The sequence below is a fragment of the Protomyctophum parallelum genome (assembly GCF_964188405.1).
Source record: "Protomyctophum parallelum genome assembly, chromosome: 11".
NCBI lineage: Eukaryota > Metazoa > Chordata > Actinopteri > Myctophiformes > Myctophidae > Protomyctophum > Protomyctophum parallelum.
The window spans coordinates 38,453,112-38,467,684 of NC_139707.1; the positions used below are offsets into that span (position 1 = coordinate 38,453,112).

At 42.0% G+C, this 14,573-nt stretch overlaps 2 protein-coding genes across 4 annotated transcripts; one reads left to right on the forward strand and one right to left on the reverse strand.

Annotated features, from left to right (window-relative positions):
* The first annotated feature begins 179 nt into the window (after positions 1–179).
* rab5b (RAB5B, member RAS oncogene family) lies at positions 180–7,843 on the forward strand. Its single transcript, XM_083776939.1, has 6 exons — positions 180–265; positions 944–1,237; positions 1,871–2,022; positions 3,970–4,092; positions 4,297–4,390; positions 4,880–7,843. The coding sequence occupies exons 2-6, from the start codon at positions 1,072–1,074 to the stop codon at positions 4,999–5,001; spliced, it is 657 nt and encodes a 218-aa protein (XP_083633065.1). The 5' UTR covers positions 180–265; positions 944–1,071; the 3' UTR covers positions 5,002–7,843.
* A 92-nt stretch (positions 7,844–7,935) lies between these two features.
* dbr1 (debranching RNA lariats 1) lies at positions 7,936–13,758 on the reverse strand. Of its 3 annotated transcripts, none has more exons than XM_083776578.1 (9): positions 13,619–13,758; positions 12,195–12,563; positions 11,979–12,103; positions 11,173–11,253; positions 10,999–11,084; positions 10,685–10,909; positions 10,410–10,487; positions 10,159–10,304; positions 7,936–9,116 (listed from the first exon to the last, which is right to left on the reverse strand). In XM_083776578.1, the coding sequence occupies exons 2-9, from the start codon at positions 12,389–12,391 to the stop codon at positions 8,354–8,356; spliced, it is 1,701 nt and encodes a 566-aa protein (XP_083632704.1). In that variant the 5' UTR covers positions 12,392–12,563; positions 13,619–13,758; the 3' UTR covers positions 7,936–8,353. The 3 variants fall into 3 exon arrangements, with proteins under 3 accessions (XP_083632704.1, XP_083632703.1, XP_083632702.1); XM_083776577.1 differs by having other exon boundaries at positions 12,195–12,596; XM_083776576.1 differs by having other exon boundaries at positions 12,195–12,596; positions 13,615–13,758.
* Positions 13,759–14,573: the final 815 nt, after the last annotated feature.

Here is a 14,573-nt window from a genome sequence, read left to right on the forward strand (position 1 = left end):
AAATTGAAGAATCTAAATAATGTTTTTTTTTCCTACATATTATTTCTCTTTATTAATAAATGAAAAAATAAGTAAAATAACGTGTGTATGTTTAATTGATTTATTTCAGTCAGCAGAGTTGAGCATTATTGACAATGCGACAGTTACTGCGGCTGCGCACGTGCAGCCAGGAAGTGTGTGAACGTTCCTAAACTAAACAGCTGATTGCTACATTGTCAACAGTCAAACCTTTTGGTCCACTGCTGAACTGACGATATTGTCTGAGGTAAATATATCAGGATGTATTGATCTAAGGGTGTACATCGACCAGATGCAAATGTAGTGTAGATTGCGGTGAATCGGGCGTCGAGATATTGCTTGTTATGTCCAGTTATGTGTCATCCTGATGTGACTGGCTGGACGGACCCGAGGAGTCCATTTATTTAGCACTCCCATTATGATATTTGTCTGTCACAGCAGAATGACATAGTCACTTACAATAACAACAACAACACGTTTACGTTTGACCAACACCTATCAGATAAAGTGAAGCTGCGTTGTCTGTCTTGATTTAAACGTTTATGAGCAGGAGGACCGCAGCAATACAAAGGCTGTCGCTGCATAGCATCCCCGTGAAATGAAACCCATTCACGATGCATGTGACTTGGGGGGGCCTATATTTACTGACCGCGGTCAGTCACACAATATAAACTAGACGTTCATTGTTGAGGGCAGCAATGCAATGACATGTCATGCGTCATGCTGTCTCTCCCCTGTCTTGCGACCTCTCTAGATCTAGAGTAGACCCTTTTGGGTGGAAACGATACATGATGTTGGCAGAACCATATGAGAGTGATTTTAGTTTTCTCATTAAAGATACGAGTTGTTGTGCTTTTGTGAATGATTGTAACTGACCTAATCATGCCAGTAAGTAGACACTAACATACCGTACCTTACATCCCAGGAAGAAGAGAATATATACAGAGGCCTTTGAGTTTTGGTGACAGAGAGACGTGTGTACCAGTTCCAGAAGCTCCTGACCCTGCAGGGAGGAGGCCCAGTCCCCCCCTGCTGTCTCCCACTCCAGTCAGGATGAGCTCCAGAGGTAGTGGCAGCCGTACAAACGGCACTCTGCCACAGACCAAGATCTGCCAGTTCAAACTGGTGCTTTTAGGAGACATGGCTGTTGGCAAGTCCAGCCTGGTCCTGCGCTTCGTCAAGGGACAGTTTGACGAATTCCAAGAGACAACCATTGGAGGTACGGAAGGGGCTAAAGGTGGAATACATCAGTTGGTGTAAAGCTGAGACTGAAGTGTATAGGGCTAATATAAATGTTTGAATCGTAAGTTACATTTATGGCAAGTCATGCATATTTTGTTTTTAGAGATAAGATGTTTACTGTTCAAAGAAGGTGCGAGTTATATTCAGATTAGGTTTGATGAATGAAATTAAAAGCCTGGGAACCACTAGCCCCTTTCGGGGCCCTCGTTTACCTTTTCTGAATTTTGGACGGCGGTACCAGAAGCCGGAAAGGGGCTAGTCAACCACTTGACACATTTAGACCTGGTGTAACATATGTTTCGTGCTGGGAGCTACCGCTGTGTCTCATACAGCTCTGTGTGTCATATAGCAACATAATTATGTATTTAATACAAATACAAACTAAATATGGCTTAAAGCTGTTTGAATAAGGTTTATGATGCTTACTCTCACCACACATACTTTATGTTACTCTGGATACATGTCTAATAAATGCCTAAATTGTAACTGTAGACATTTTTGTCTACACTTACAATTACAAAAGTGGGACATTTTGGGGAAGGACAGTCAGACTCAGGATGTTGTGGGAAAAAGAGCCATACTGTAATAACCTGTCCTAATTTGTGTCCAGCTGCGTTCCTGGCCCAGTCAGTGTGTTTGGATGACACCACAGTCAAGTTTGAGATCTGGGACACAGCAGGACAGGAGAGATACCATAGTTTAGCTCCGATGTACTACCGTGGGGCTCAGGCTGCTATTGTGGTCTTTGACATCACCAAGCCGGTAAGCCCTATACTTTTACAGTGCTTATTTTTCTAGGCATAATGGATAGACGGGTAGCTCACACAAATCCTCCCAGATAGTCATGTATGCAGCAGCATTCGTTTTCTTCTGCATGTTGCTTGGACTGTTTCTAATGATTTAGTATTTTGGATATTCTGTGCATTGTCCAAGCAGATATCTGAATACTCATGCTAAATTAATAGCCAGTAAATTAATTCAAGACTCTGTTATGAGATTGTTATCTCAGCAGAGGGTATTAGTGTAATATGGTAAGAGGAGAAATGTCTCTCACCCTCCGTTGCGTAGTGCTTCTTGTGTCGATTTACGTTTGACAGTTGACTGTGTAAAGCACTTAAGTCGTGTCCTGAGAGCCATTCACATTGCTGGCCACTGCCTTGCATTGCCTAAACCCGAAATAGTTCACCTATATTAAACTGCTTCACAAGAACAAAGTTGGTGTGAGAGAGTCACCATCATTATTTACATCATATCAACCATACAATGAACTGGCGACTATGCAATGAAAATAAAGTGCAACTCAGGAAGAGAATGTAAAACTTTTCAGGGAATCTTGGTTATGGCAACATTGTTTACTTTGTTCCTATGAAGCAGTTAGAGGTGAAACATTTGTAAAGATTGCTATATAACCTTATCACAAAAAAAGATTGCTATATAACCTTGAGCCAAAGGGGACAACAACCACAGACCCATAAGCAGCAAACAGAAAATCAACATGGGATCACATTTAAAAACGGCCACGCAACTCCTCAGCTTGCATGTGACGTGGCCGTGCATTAAGCGGATTTCTGAAGCACCAAAATATTGTTCAAGAGTGGGTGCCGAGTGGTTGAAGGACGAGGACGATTTCACGCATTTTCAATCGATCTTCATATAATTAGTCCTCACTAATACACATAACATGATAATAAATAAATAAATCTTTACCACCTGCATTGAACATTGGGCTTTATTTTTTCTTCAAAACAAGATTTCACATTTATTACATTGATGGGGTCCTAGCTCTGGTCCATAGCCCTAATGCCCTTTGCTGGCTCTGCCACTCTTTGCTTCCTTCCCTCGCATGAAATGCAGACCAGCCTCTCCTCTGTAGCAGAAATATAAAAAAGGTTTTACCTACTCAAAAAATAAAATGGTACATTTTATTTTACCATTAGCGCTTTTATCCAAGGCGCTTTACATAGATTGTGCATTACATTCACCCATTCACGCACATTCATACACCGATGGCAGTGGAAACCATGCAAGGCACCAACGAGCACATCAGGAGCAATTAGGGGTTCAGTGTCTTGCTCAAGGACACTTCGACACTAACTCTGGGGGAGCCCGGGTTCGAACTGGGAACCTTGCAGTTACCATCCAGCCACTCTACCCCTGAGCCGCCGCCGCCCCTTACTCACCAATACAAAGGTGGCTTGTGTAATTGGAAAGCCTACTTTCCTTAGTGGACGCACTCTAAGCCCCTCACCACACGTATAAAATGCACTTTTTGGCCAGAAAGGGATTATTTTTCCACCGGAAAAACTACTGCGCCCTCCCCGGTGGGCAAAACAACAACCTTTCTGTGTGTGGTGAGGGGCTCAGTGCGTCCACGAAGGAAAGTTGGCGTTCTAATTACACAAGCCACCTTTGTATTGGTGAGTAGGTAAAACGTTCTTTAGATTTACGCTACAGATGAGAGGCTGGTCTGCAATGAAAGCACTAGAGCTATGGACCAGAGCTAGGGGGTCCCTGGAACAACATATTTTCAGATGGGAGTCCGCAGCCAAATACAGAATTCTGGGGGTCCTTGACATGAAAAAAGTTGAACACCACTGACATAGAAACATAGGTTTTTCAGAAAACTGTTTAGAAGCATTTTTTTTAGACTCAGACTCAGGTCTAAATGCGTTAAATATATAACATAATTTATGTTCCTCTGTGTTGCAGGAGACATTTGAGCGAGCCAAGGCCTGGGTTAAGGAGCTGCAGAGACAGGCCAGCCCTAACATTGTCATTGCTCTGGCTGGAAACAAGGCAGACCTAGCAGAGAAGAGACTAGTAGAGTATGAGGTAATGGTATAAGGAACTTAAAGGAAGGCTTGCCCCATGCTGCAAACGTAGTGTCCCAGTGCCCTATATTACAGAAGACAGGTTTTAAAGACAGAGCGTTTGCCCTTTTTGTTTTGGCCATAGCTGGATGTTGACGCTTTCAGGCCATTTCCAACAAAATCTCCACTGATTGTGTACGATCTTTTGGTGTGTTGTCTGGAACAGGAAGCCCAGACGTATGCTGAAGACACCGGCTTACTCTTCATGGAGACTTCGGCGAAGACGGCCATGAATGTCAATGAGCTCTTTCTAGCCATTGGTGAGTGGCTCAGTCCATTTTATTTACACATGAAACCAAACCAAAAGGTTTGGGTTACCGTACATTGCCATCATGTAACTATAAACATTGGTGAGATAATTTTTACATGCATATATTAACTATACAATGAACTGAGGTCTGCAACCGTATCACCAATCCATAGCCTTCACTAATGCTTAAAAGGATAGTACCATTTCTGTGTACTGTGTTCAAACGTTTCCTTTTTTTTCTTTTACAATTTTCACTCCTGCAACAACCATGGCTACTATTTTGGCATGCTTTAGCTCTGACAGACCGAGTAAACAGAAGTTGTACAATTTTATAGTGAGCACTAGTCAGGGGGACTCAGGACCAATGTGGTGATAAGGTTGGAAAAGGGTGACCTATTCCTTTAACAAGTCGTCATTGTATTCTGTTCCTGCCTTTTAACACATAGTAACCTCAGCACAGCTGAACTGGAAATTTTAATTTACCCTTCTCCTAATGTAGCAAAAAAGATGCCAAAAACAGACACCCAGAACCCTACACATGCGGCACGGCACCGGGGAGTCAACCTTCAGGACCCTGATGCCCACTCCAACCGAACCTGCTGTGGTGGTGGTGGAAACTAGACCCTCCGCTCCAACTCCCACTACACCACCGCAGCCCTTTAGCCATCCTCCTCAACCAACCTACAGGGCTGGTCCAGGTTTGGGGAGATCTGGCCTCCACCCCCACCCCTCACCCCTGCAAAGATCCACCTGACCTGCAGTCCATAGTGACCCAGACAGACAAACGGCCTGTGGTTAAAAATACCGAGAGATGAGGAGGAGAGGGGCGGGAGATGAGAGTAGAAAGACGATGTCTTTTGCAAGTTTGTCTCCTGACCGCCAAGCAGGGCCAATGCTGGACAGAGGAAATGAACAGTAGAGGAGGTATGACCAAGGCTGAGATGAAGAGGGGGAAAAAAAGAACATGGAAGAGTGTGACTTTGTCTTGTATTTAGCACTAATTGTGAATGTCTTGTTTGTTTTTTCTCTCCCCCCCCCCCTTAATTTCACTGTGCCTCAAGTCATTTTAATCAGTCCTAACTGATTGTGTAACAAGGCACAAAACTGTCATCTGCATCAAACCCTCGTTAGTGGCCAAGAGGAAAATAAAGGGACAAGGAATTTGGAAGATGTATATATATTAAAAAAAAAGAAAAAGGAAGCCAGAGGAATACCGAATTCCTTATTTGGCCTTTTCTCTTCCATTTTCCTTTAGGCTTGCTCCTGTCCTGATCCCTTATAAGCTCCTTTCCCTAAAATATAAAAAAGAAAAACGCATCACCCCCTACTCTGCACAATACTGCTGGAATGATCCCATACTGTAGCCTCCAAACCCTGTCTCCCCTGCTTAACCTCTATATGCATCGTTGTACCAAAATAGTCGATCTACAAGCTTGCAGCGCATTTTGAGTTTGTAGAGCTTCTATTTTGTTTCATACATCAAGCATTATACTTCCTCTAATGCAAGGACACCGGATAGATGAGACCATTTGAGATGGCACAGATTAGTCACAATTGTGTTTATTGAATTTATCAGATCAGATAATGGTTTTATTTTACATGACTTGGCATAACCTTTAGCCAGTTTCATGGATCAATTAACAGGGCAAGACTTTTTCTTTTGCACAGACATCCTCCATTCAAATATGTAGCCCCTTACAAATATGTACAGAATGCAAGGTACTGTAGCTGTGCCCCGCCTGCTCCGGGGTTTGGGAATTTGTCATCAGCAGAAGCTGGACTCCATTTTGTTATATCGTATGAACGTACTGGTTAAACTGTGATACACGATCTGTTTAATAGAGCGCCACAGTCCTGCCCCCTTTCAGAACGACGAGGGCACCAGGAAATAATATCCCATAGAGACGTTTCAAAAAGTATTTATGTAAAGACCTTTAAAGCCTCGGACAAAGCTAACAGCCGAGTTGACAAATCATGACAAACATGTTTTGGGCAGAACAAATAATTGGAAGAAAAACAACAAAAGTGTTGTACCCTGCCTTTTTTTGGTCTTTCTAATTATCTGTTCGGCCCAAAAAAATGTTTGTCATGATTTGTCAACTCGGCTGTTGGCGTTGTGCGAGGCTCACAGGTCTTTAAATAAATAAGTTTTGAAACGTTTATGGTCAAATTAATATTGAATTCTCTTCCGGTGCCCTCGCAGGGGGCGGGACTGCGACGCTCTATATGGCCTTGCACATGTGAACCACTGACTAGCTTTAGATTTTTAAGGGGCGCTAGCCCCTCCTATGCCCAGCTTTCAGTGTTTGTGTAAAAACAAACATTGAAGACAAGTGTAAACAAACAATGAAGACAAAAGAGAGGACGCAAATTGAGATTTGGTGGGAGATGTGCCATTGGTCATAGAATGAGACATATGATAAGAGCGCCCCTCACTTCACATGGTGATTTTCTTTAGGGCATCTTACGGGTCTCTTACGCAGAATAGAATATTAAGGTCACTGACTTTACCTCCAATATGTTTCTTGGTGAATAACAGAAGACAGAAATTGGAAGAAGATACAGTAGGAGAAGCTGTTGAGGTAGACATCCTCTCTGCCCTGTAGGAGAACATACAGTAGCACTCATCCTCATCTGTCAAGTGTCTTAATAATAAGGCTAAGTTGTTGGTGAATCGCAACCTTTAATGTTTTTAATTGATAAATGTTTGCTGTTCAAGGTTTGGCTGAAGAAAATTAGCAAAAGGAAGTGATGAATACATAAAGGAAAAAAAGAACAGAAGTGCCTACTCCGTTAAGTTTTGATTTGAATGATGTTTTGGGCTTTCTAAGGGTGTGTGTGTGTAATGAGCAGAGCGCAAGAAAGGCACCCCCTGGCTTGTAATAGTATCCAATAACTTCGCACCCTGTCATTTTAGGCTGCATTAGCTCTGGTTGTTAAAGAGCCATTGTCAAATACACTGTATGTTATGTGTCGTCTAATTTTAATGAAAATATGGCATTGATTTTTACCAGAGCACAGCTGTAAAACTGGAATGAATCTTAAAAAAATAAGAACCAAGATCAATGTTATCAATCCGTTTGATTTAAACATGTTGCTGTCCCGGTGAAATTTCTTGTATTTCATCAACTCATTTTCTGTTTTAATCATCACAAGTTAAATGTGCTGAATCAGTTATAGGCTCACAAAATTGGTTTAGAATATGAAGGACATTACATTATCCAGTGATATTCAAAGAAAATAGTATTATGTAGTTTTCTCCTGGACACTAACACTCGGCTCATCATGTACAATTGTTTAGAATAAGGAATAACATTCATTATCTCTCTTCAGTGATCACGATTTAGTGTCATGTGCAATTATGACGACAACGTTCATTAAGTGGAAATGGACTTGATTATTAGCACTTCTGTAAAGTCTCATTCAATAAAAGAAGCGCAGAATGCTAAACGTTGACCTTTTATACTTAAAGTGGACTGACATGTTTTCTTTTGCGGCCTTGCAGTTGTACAATGATCTTCATAGGCTGTTCAGAGGGTGAACGATTTATTAAGTTGAAAATAGATTTTATTTTTCCAGAGAAGTCAAACAGATGTTTTATCACTACACATGGTATATTATATAAAAATACATTTCAAACAGGACTAAAAATCCTGTTGCTAAAACAATCACTTTTAGGGTTAGGTTATAATAAAATCATATTCATAAACATGAAAATTAGGATGATCTAATTACACAACTTTGTTGCAATAACTTGCAGTTTTTTCAGCTGAGTCCAAGAGAGAAGCTAAGCTCTTACTGAATCTAACGGGTAATTTCACAGAATTATAGGCTGTATGCCAGTATTCTTGGATTGCATGACTGTACACAAACTAATTCTATGCTTTACAATTACATCATCACATAATTCACACAATTCTGTATATTGACATAATTCAATTTAATATAAATTTGCATAATCTCACCCTGGCCACTAATCTTCACTCTCCTCATCCTCTGCAGCTGTGTAGATGACCTGGTTCCTGCGTTTGATCCTCGGGGTTATGCCAGTAGGTCCAGTGCATCCTTCATCACTGCTACGTTTGGGGATTCGCACCATGGGGGCCTCCCCTTCTCCGCTATCCGAGAGTCCCTCGCCTTCTGTTGAGGGCTGGGTGCGGGTCACAGATGGAGTAGAGTGGGAGCCAGGAGACATAGGAAAGGAGGACAGCTCGGGTGGTGATGTGTCACATTTAGGTTTTGGCAAAACCATGCGGCCTGGGGAACGGATCTCTCTGGAGGCGCTGTCAAAGCTCACATCGCCCTTTGAATCTGAACCAATTTCAGCTAATTCCTTAGCCTCTCCTTTCTCTTCTTCCTCCCACTCCTCTTCTATAGTGATCTCATCAGGATTATATGAACTTGACAATCCTGATGCCGACGTGTCGGTTGGATACTCGCTTGGCTCATCCGCACTTCCTGTACTGGATTGGTCATCGTCCTCATCCTCTCCCTCCCCTCTGGCGCTCCCATGAGCACCTCCCTGTCCAATCTGGGCATAGATGTCTGTGAGGCCCAACGTGGCACAGAGCTCTGTCGTCTGTGGGTTGGTGCTGTAGTGTGGGACTGCATCGGACCGTGGCTTGGCTGGGTCATAAACTGGTACAGTCCTGCTAAAGTTGTCTGGAATGACTAAATCCCCATTCATCTCCTCTACCACAGCCATCATGGCAGCTTCTGAAGCGCTGAAGTCCCACCTGAAGTTAATACATCATGCAAACCACATGAGTATTTGGGTATGTGTGGCTGAATTAGGCATTTGAATGATTATTTTCATTCAATCCGTTAACCTGTACACATTTACAGTAGTATGTCAAAGTAAACACCCCTAGGTTAAGGGCCGATTCATACTCCTATTTTAGAGCCGAATAAAAGTCGGTTCGGCTCTGTAGAGCCTACAATGTGACGTCATTTGAGGTTCGGGGGGGCGGGTACCGTCCTAAAGTCGGCTCTTCGGTGCTACTGAAAATTTCTGACGAGCCAAAATCATTTTGGCACTACAGCGCCGAAACAGCGGTAAAATAGGAGTATGAATCGGCCCTTAGGCCAATGGTTTTTCCGTGCAACAAGCACAAGACAACTTGACAGTGGCACAATAATTAATTGAACTGAAAATGTAATTGAATAAAACAGGTTTGAAACAACCACAGAAAGAATGTGATGGTCAAATTGAATTTGTCCGACAGTGAGCAGTGTGCCTTAGGCTATAATATTGGGCCAAAATGACGTTTGATTATTCCTTCTAAAAACATAGGTTACTTGAACCATTTGAATATATATTTGAATATCTTTTTATTATCTTGTGTGAGAGTTCCAAGGTTACCCGGTCCTATACTCTTTATTTAATTTTCATTCTCACTCTTTTTCTTACTTTCTTTCGAGTGAGAACTGAAACCAACGAGTATCTTTTCCTTCACATGAAACGGGAAATAATCAAACCATGGCATGTACTAGCCAAAACCTCATGTATTTCCAATAAGGGCTTTTTAGATTGCTCGGAGTGCAAACCACCCTTTATGTCCTATGTTGCGTTGTGAACTCACTGTGATCATTATCACAAGCTTGTTGTTTGTTTGCTCATTTCAACTTGACATACATTCTATTTTCAATCTAGTGATGATGTGTGACTCCACCCGTTTGGCATGCTAGGCCAGGGCCCACACCTTTTTCACAAATCATATATTAAAATGATTTTATATAATTATTTCATTGACAGCTGTAGTGTATGTGCATGTGTACCGTTCATGCAGGCCGTTGTTCTGTGGGGGGTTCCATGGATGCGGGGTGGTCCTCTGTAGGCTGTTAGTGGCCTTCAGAATTGCTAGCCACTCTGGATCATACTCCAAATCCTCAGAGGAGTCTGGTCTGTCTGGTACCTCCACAATCTGAAATGCAAGCATGCCATTCCTCACTTAGACTTGACACAACTACATTTGAGTCTAAACCACCACCAATAGTCAATTGCTACATGTGTGTAGCAAGAGTCTTACCTGTAAGAATTCTCTGTAGGGCAAACATTTATCCAGAGACAGGAACTTAGTTGTACGTGGGGCAGCATTACCTTTAGGCTGCCAGGGAAGAAACATACCCATGTATAAAATAAGTACTGTAAATATCTGGACATAAACATTGAATTTAATTATCAGAGGGACAGAAATGAATAATGGCACGAACGTTTCAGCAATTACTAGTACAACACCCAGTTTCATCTACGGATACCACCAGCTACAGTACATGGAACATAGTAAATGGAACTCGCTCTCACAGGGTGCTCCATGAGGGCAGCAAATTTGACATGGAGATGTGCAGAGAACCAGTAGCTAGGCTGGAGGTGAGCCAAGAGCTCCGCTGCAGCAGGACTTCCCAGTGAGTTGGACTCCACCTCCTGACGCAGAAACTTCTTCTTACGCAGCAGCTCCTCTGTGCTTCCGTAGTTATAGATTCCTCTGGGCCAGTCGTGGCTCATGAAGATGTCAATTGGCATCTGGATCTGTGTCCAGACATGAATGATTTTATTTTTATGAACAACAGATGGGAAGCATTTCAGATTGATATCAGAGTAATAGTTATTTTCTTTACCTGGTTTAATTTGAAGACGTCAATGTTTCGGATGTGGTAAACACTTCTCAGAGTGTCTGGGTTGTATGGGGGGAACTCGTGGTGACCTGTAATAACATAACATGTTCATCTCATTTAGACATAGTACAGTAACAGTGATGATGAATTAGACGGAAAGGTGGTTAAAGAACTCACCCTTCCTGTAGTCGTGTCCTTTAAAGATTCCAGACAAGCCACCAATTCTAATCCCTTTGTAACGAATGACACCGGCATAACCTGAGGGTAGATGAGCATATTATCAACTGAGTGAATTCATTACACAAATACGCATTTGGATAATGCATCCATGCAATGTATTTTCGTTCTGAGGTATTCTATTTATAGTGACTCATAGGAATAGACTATGGGACAACCAGGCATAGTCTGGTGACCACCGGAGAGACGGGTGACAGCCGGAATGTAGACGGCACCCCGGGAGCAGTATGGGTTAGCGCCCCAGCCTGCATCCTCCGCGAGGAGGAAGCACAAAAGCCTTCGATGAGGCCTTTAGGAGGGCCATTCGAGCCGCAAGTGGAGCCTCTTTCCCTAGTGGGTCTGATCGAGGGTAGCTACTGGGACGTAAGTCGGGACTTGATCACCCCGGCTGGGTCACCAGAGTGAGGGGTATGATGTTGAGAGACCCGAAACCCCGATGACCTTGGGATACATCACTGAGGATACGTCCCAGTTGCATCCATTCTATGTGTTTTCGTTTTGTTTCTTACAATAATTACATAATAATCAACTGTTCGCAATTATTTGAGATACCGGTAATAGCAATTATTTTATATACCGGTAATCGCAATTATTTTGCATAATTGTAAATAATTGTTTCTGTGTTGAAGAATGCTCATATATTTTCCAAAAAGTGTATTAAATATGTCACTCAAAATAATTAATTAATCACAATTATTTGTGTGACAATTAATCCTAAAATTGCATGATAGTGACCAATCGTATACCCAGATAGTAGATGTTGGGTGCTACCCAGCCTCCGTATGGCAGCTCCTGCATGTGGTTGGAAGCCTCATGATTCCCTCCAATAAAGATGGTCAGGACTGGAGCCTTCTTTTCTCCCGAGTAGTACCTGCAACACAATACAACACAAAATGCTGGTGTTCAAGTGGTTAAATACTTAAATACTAAAGCCTTTCTTTTGGAGTGAGCATATTACTGACTTGTAGAAGGTCTGCATCGTTCTGTACTTGGCTGGCACGGCCATGCACTTCATGTCTCCTTCATTTCTCACTGCCTGGAAGTCCCCACAACACAGCAGCAGGTCCACCTTGACCCCTTCCTTGTTCTCCAAAAAGCCAATCGTCTCATAGATCTTATCCAGCTCGCCGTGGCAACAGCCTTCTACCGCAATCTTCATTGTGGTTCAACAGAGCAAGGGATCCCAGCGCAAATGCAGAAACTGAAGATATCTCGCTGTTCAGGGCTACTTTTGCTTGTTTTGATTTAGTTATTTTTGGTATTTATGAGCTTGGCTTTGAGATGTCAGCGTCCAGAGATGCAAATCTATGGTTAAGTGTCCTGCCGGGTTTCTGAAATAGATGGTCTTTAACTGAAGCGGTTATCTGTAAAGGATTCAAACAAACGAGAAACATTTAATAGAGTAGGCATGGCATGCTGCATTTGTTTTGAGCTAAAATGTGCCAGCGATGACAGGAGTGGAAAGAAGTGTTCAATTCTTTGATGAATTGAACAAGGTGGACCCTCTTGTAAACAAGTGTAATGCTTTATTGGGTCGTCCACTCACAGTTAACAGTCTTTGTATTGAGTTTGTGCTTGAAATGTACTGTAATTCTGCAAACTGTTAATACATATTTCAATCACTTATGTTTAATTTGTGCAACTGTCATCTACTTAACGGCAAACATCATAAGCTATAACTGTATGTGTATTGTTGGAAATAAACAAGCTCACAAGGCAACTGCATTATTTGAGCTTGCCATTTTCAGATGTGAGTTTATTGTAGATTGATTTAAGTATTTAATAACAGTTTGCAGAATTACAGTACATTTCAAGCACAACTAAATACAAAAACTGTTAACTGTGAGTGGACGACACCATAAAGCATTACACTTGTTTACAAGAGAGGGTCCACCAATTCATAACATTTAGAGACATACTACAAATATACACTTCTATGTAGCCAAAAACAGGAAATCATCATAAAGGATGTAAAAAGGGGGTAAAACATACAGTGAGGGGAAAAGGGTGGGTGATTCTGATTTATGAGGGCCAGTTTCGAATTGCAGCCTTCCGTAGGTGCCCTTTGAGAGCGGTTTTGAAGGAGTCGTGGAATTCACATGTCTTAATGACAGTTGGTAGGGCGTTCCACATTTTTGTATCATAGGAGCGAAATGAATTTAGTCCCTTGTTTGTGCCGAATCTGGGTTGCACATGGTTTGTGCAACACGTCGGCGACTAGGCCTACTCGATATAAATCATACATTACAGTGAATGAATGGACAATTTATATCGTGCGATAATCATAGACTGTAGAAGCTTAACGCACAACGAGCCGTGTGTGAGCCACATTTTCTCAGTTCTCAGAGTCCATTCAACAGCAGCAGCTACCGAGATATATACTCACGGAGTTGGATTAATAACCGAAGAGTGTCTTTCTCCGTTCTTCCCTGACGTAACTCTACAAACTTTTCCATAGAATCATTTTCAAATTAGACCTAACAGCAGAACAAAAACACTATCAATTTTCCCACCTTGCGTCCCTAAGCCCTGGCGCATGCGCAACACCATTTGGGGGTAAAATAATTTTGTACCGCTATCAGCTGATTCCATTAATATCGGAGGACTGCAACAATCACATCAATATTATTACTATGTTATTATAACACATCAAACGGTATACTATATTCAATTCTCGTGTATTGGTGCGAACAAAATATTTATATTTCGTACAAGAGTGCTTCTGACGAATCGGTTAAACGTATTGTCCCGACTTACGTCACATGTATTATAACAATTACTTCATTAACGAATTAAATTAATTGTCGATCAATGAGCGGCAGTGAAGTTTACGTTATCATTGATATTTTTTCTGTTGTGGATATTAGGCGGCACGTGTCCGTTCAAAACAAATACCGGTAGCTATTAAATTATCCCAAAAAACACTCTTGTTTCTACTTTTTTAAAGCCACAGTGAGCCACTCAGACTCACTCCACTGTGTGGGGCTAGGGCAGAGCCATTGAAATACGAGTGGGTAGGAAAGTGCCATCGTTGCCAGACTTTGCGAGAAAAATGAGCAACCAGGTCTATGAAAACAAGACCAAAAGAAGCTACATGAGCATTTTTGAAAAATAGCCAATCTACAAGCTATAACAACGTAGCCTAAGATTGAGTGAGTCAAAAACGTAGGCTACTATTAAACAACGTAGATCTGCTATTTTCAAAAGACTATTGGAAAATATGGAGAAAACACACACACACACACACACACACACACACACACACACACACACACACACACACACACACACACACACACACACACACACACACACACACACACACACACACACACACACAC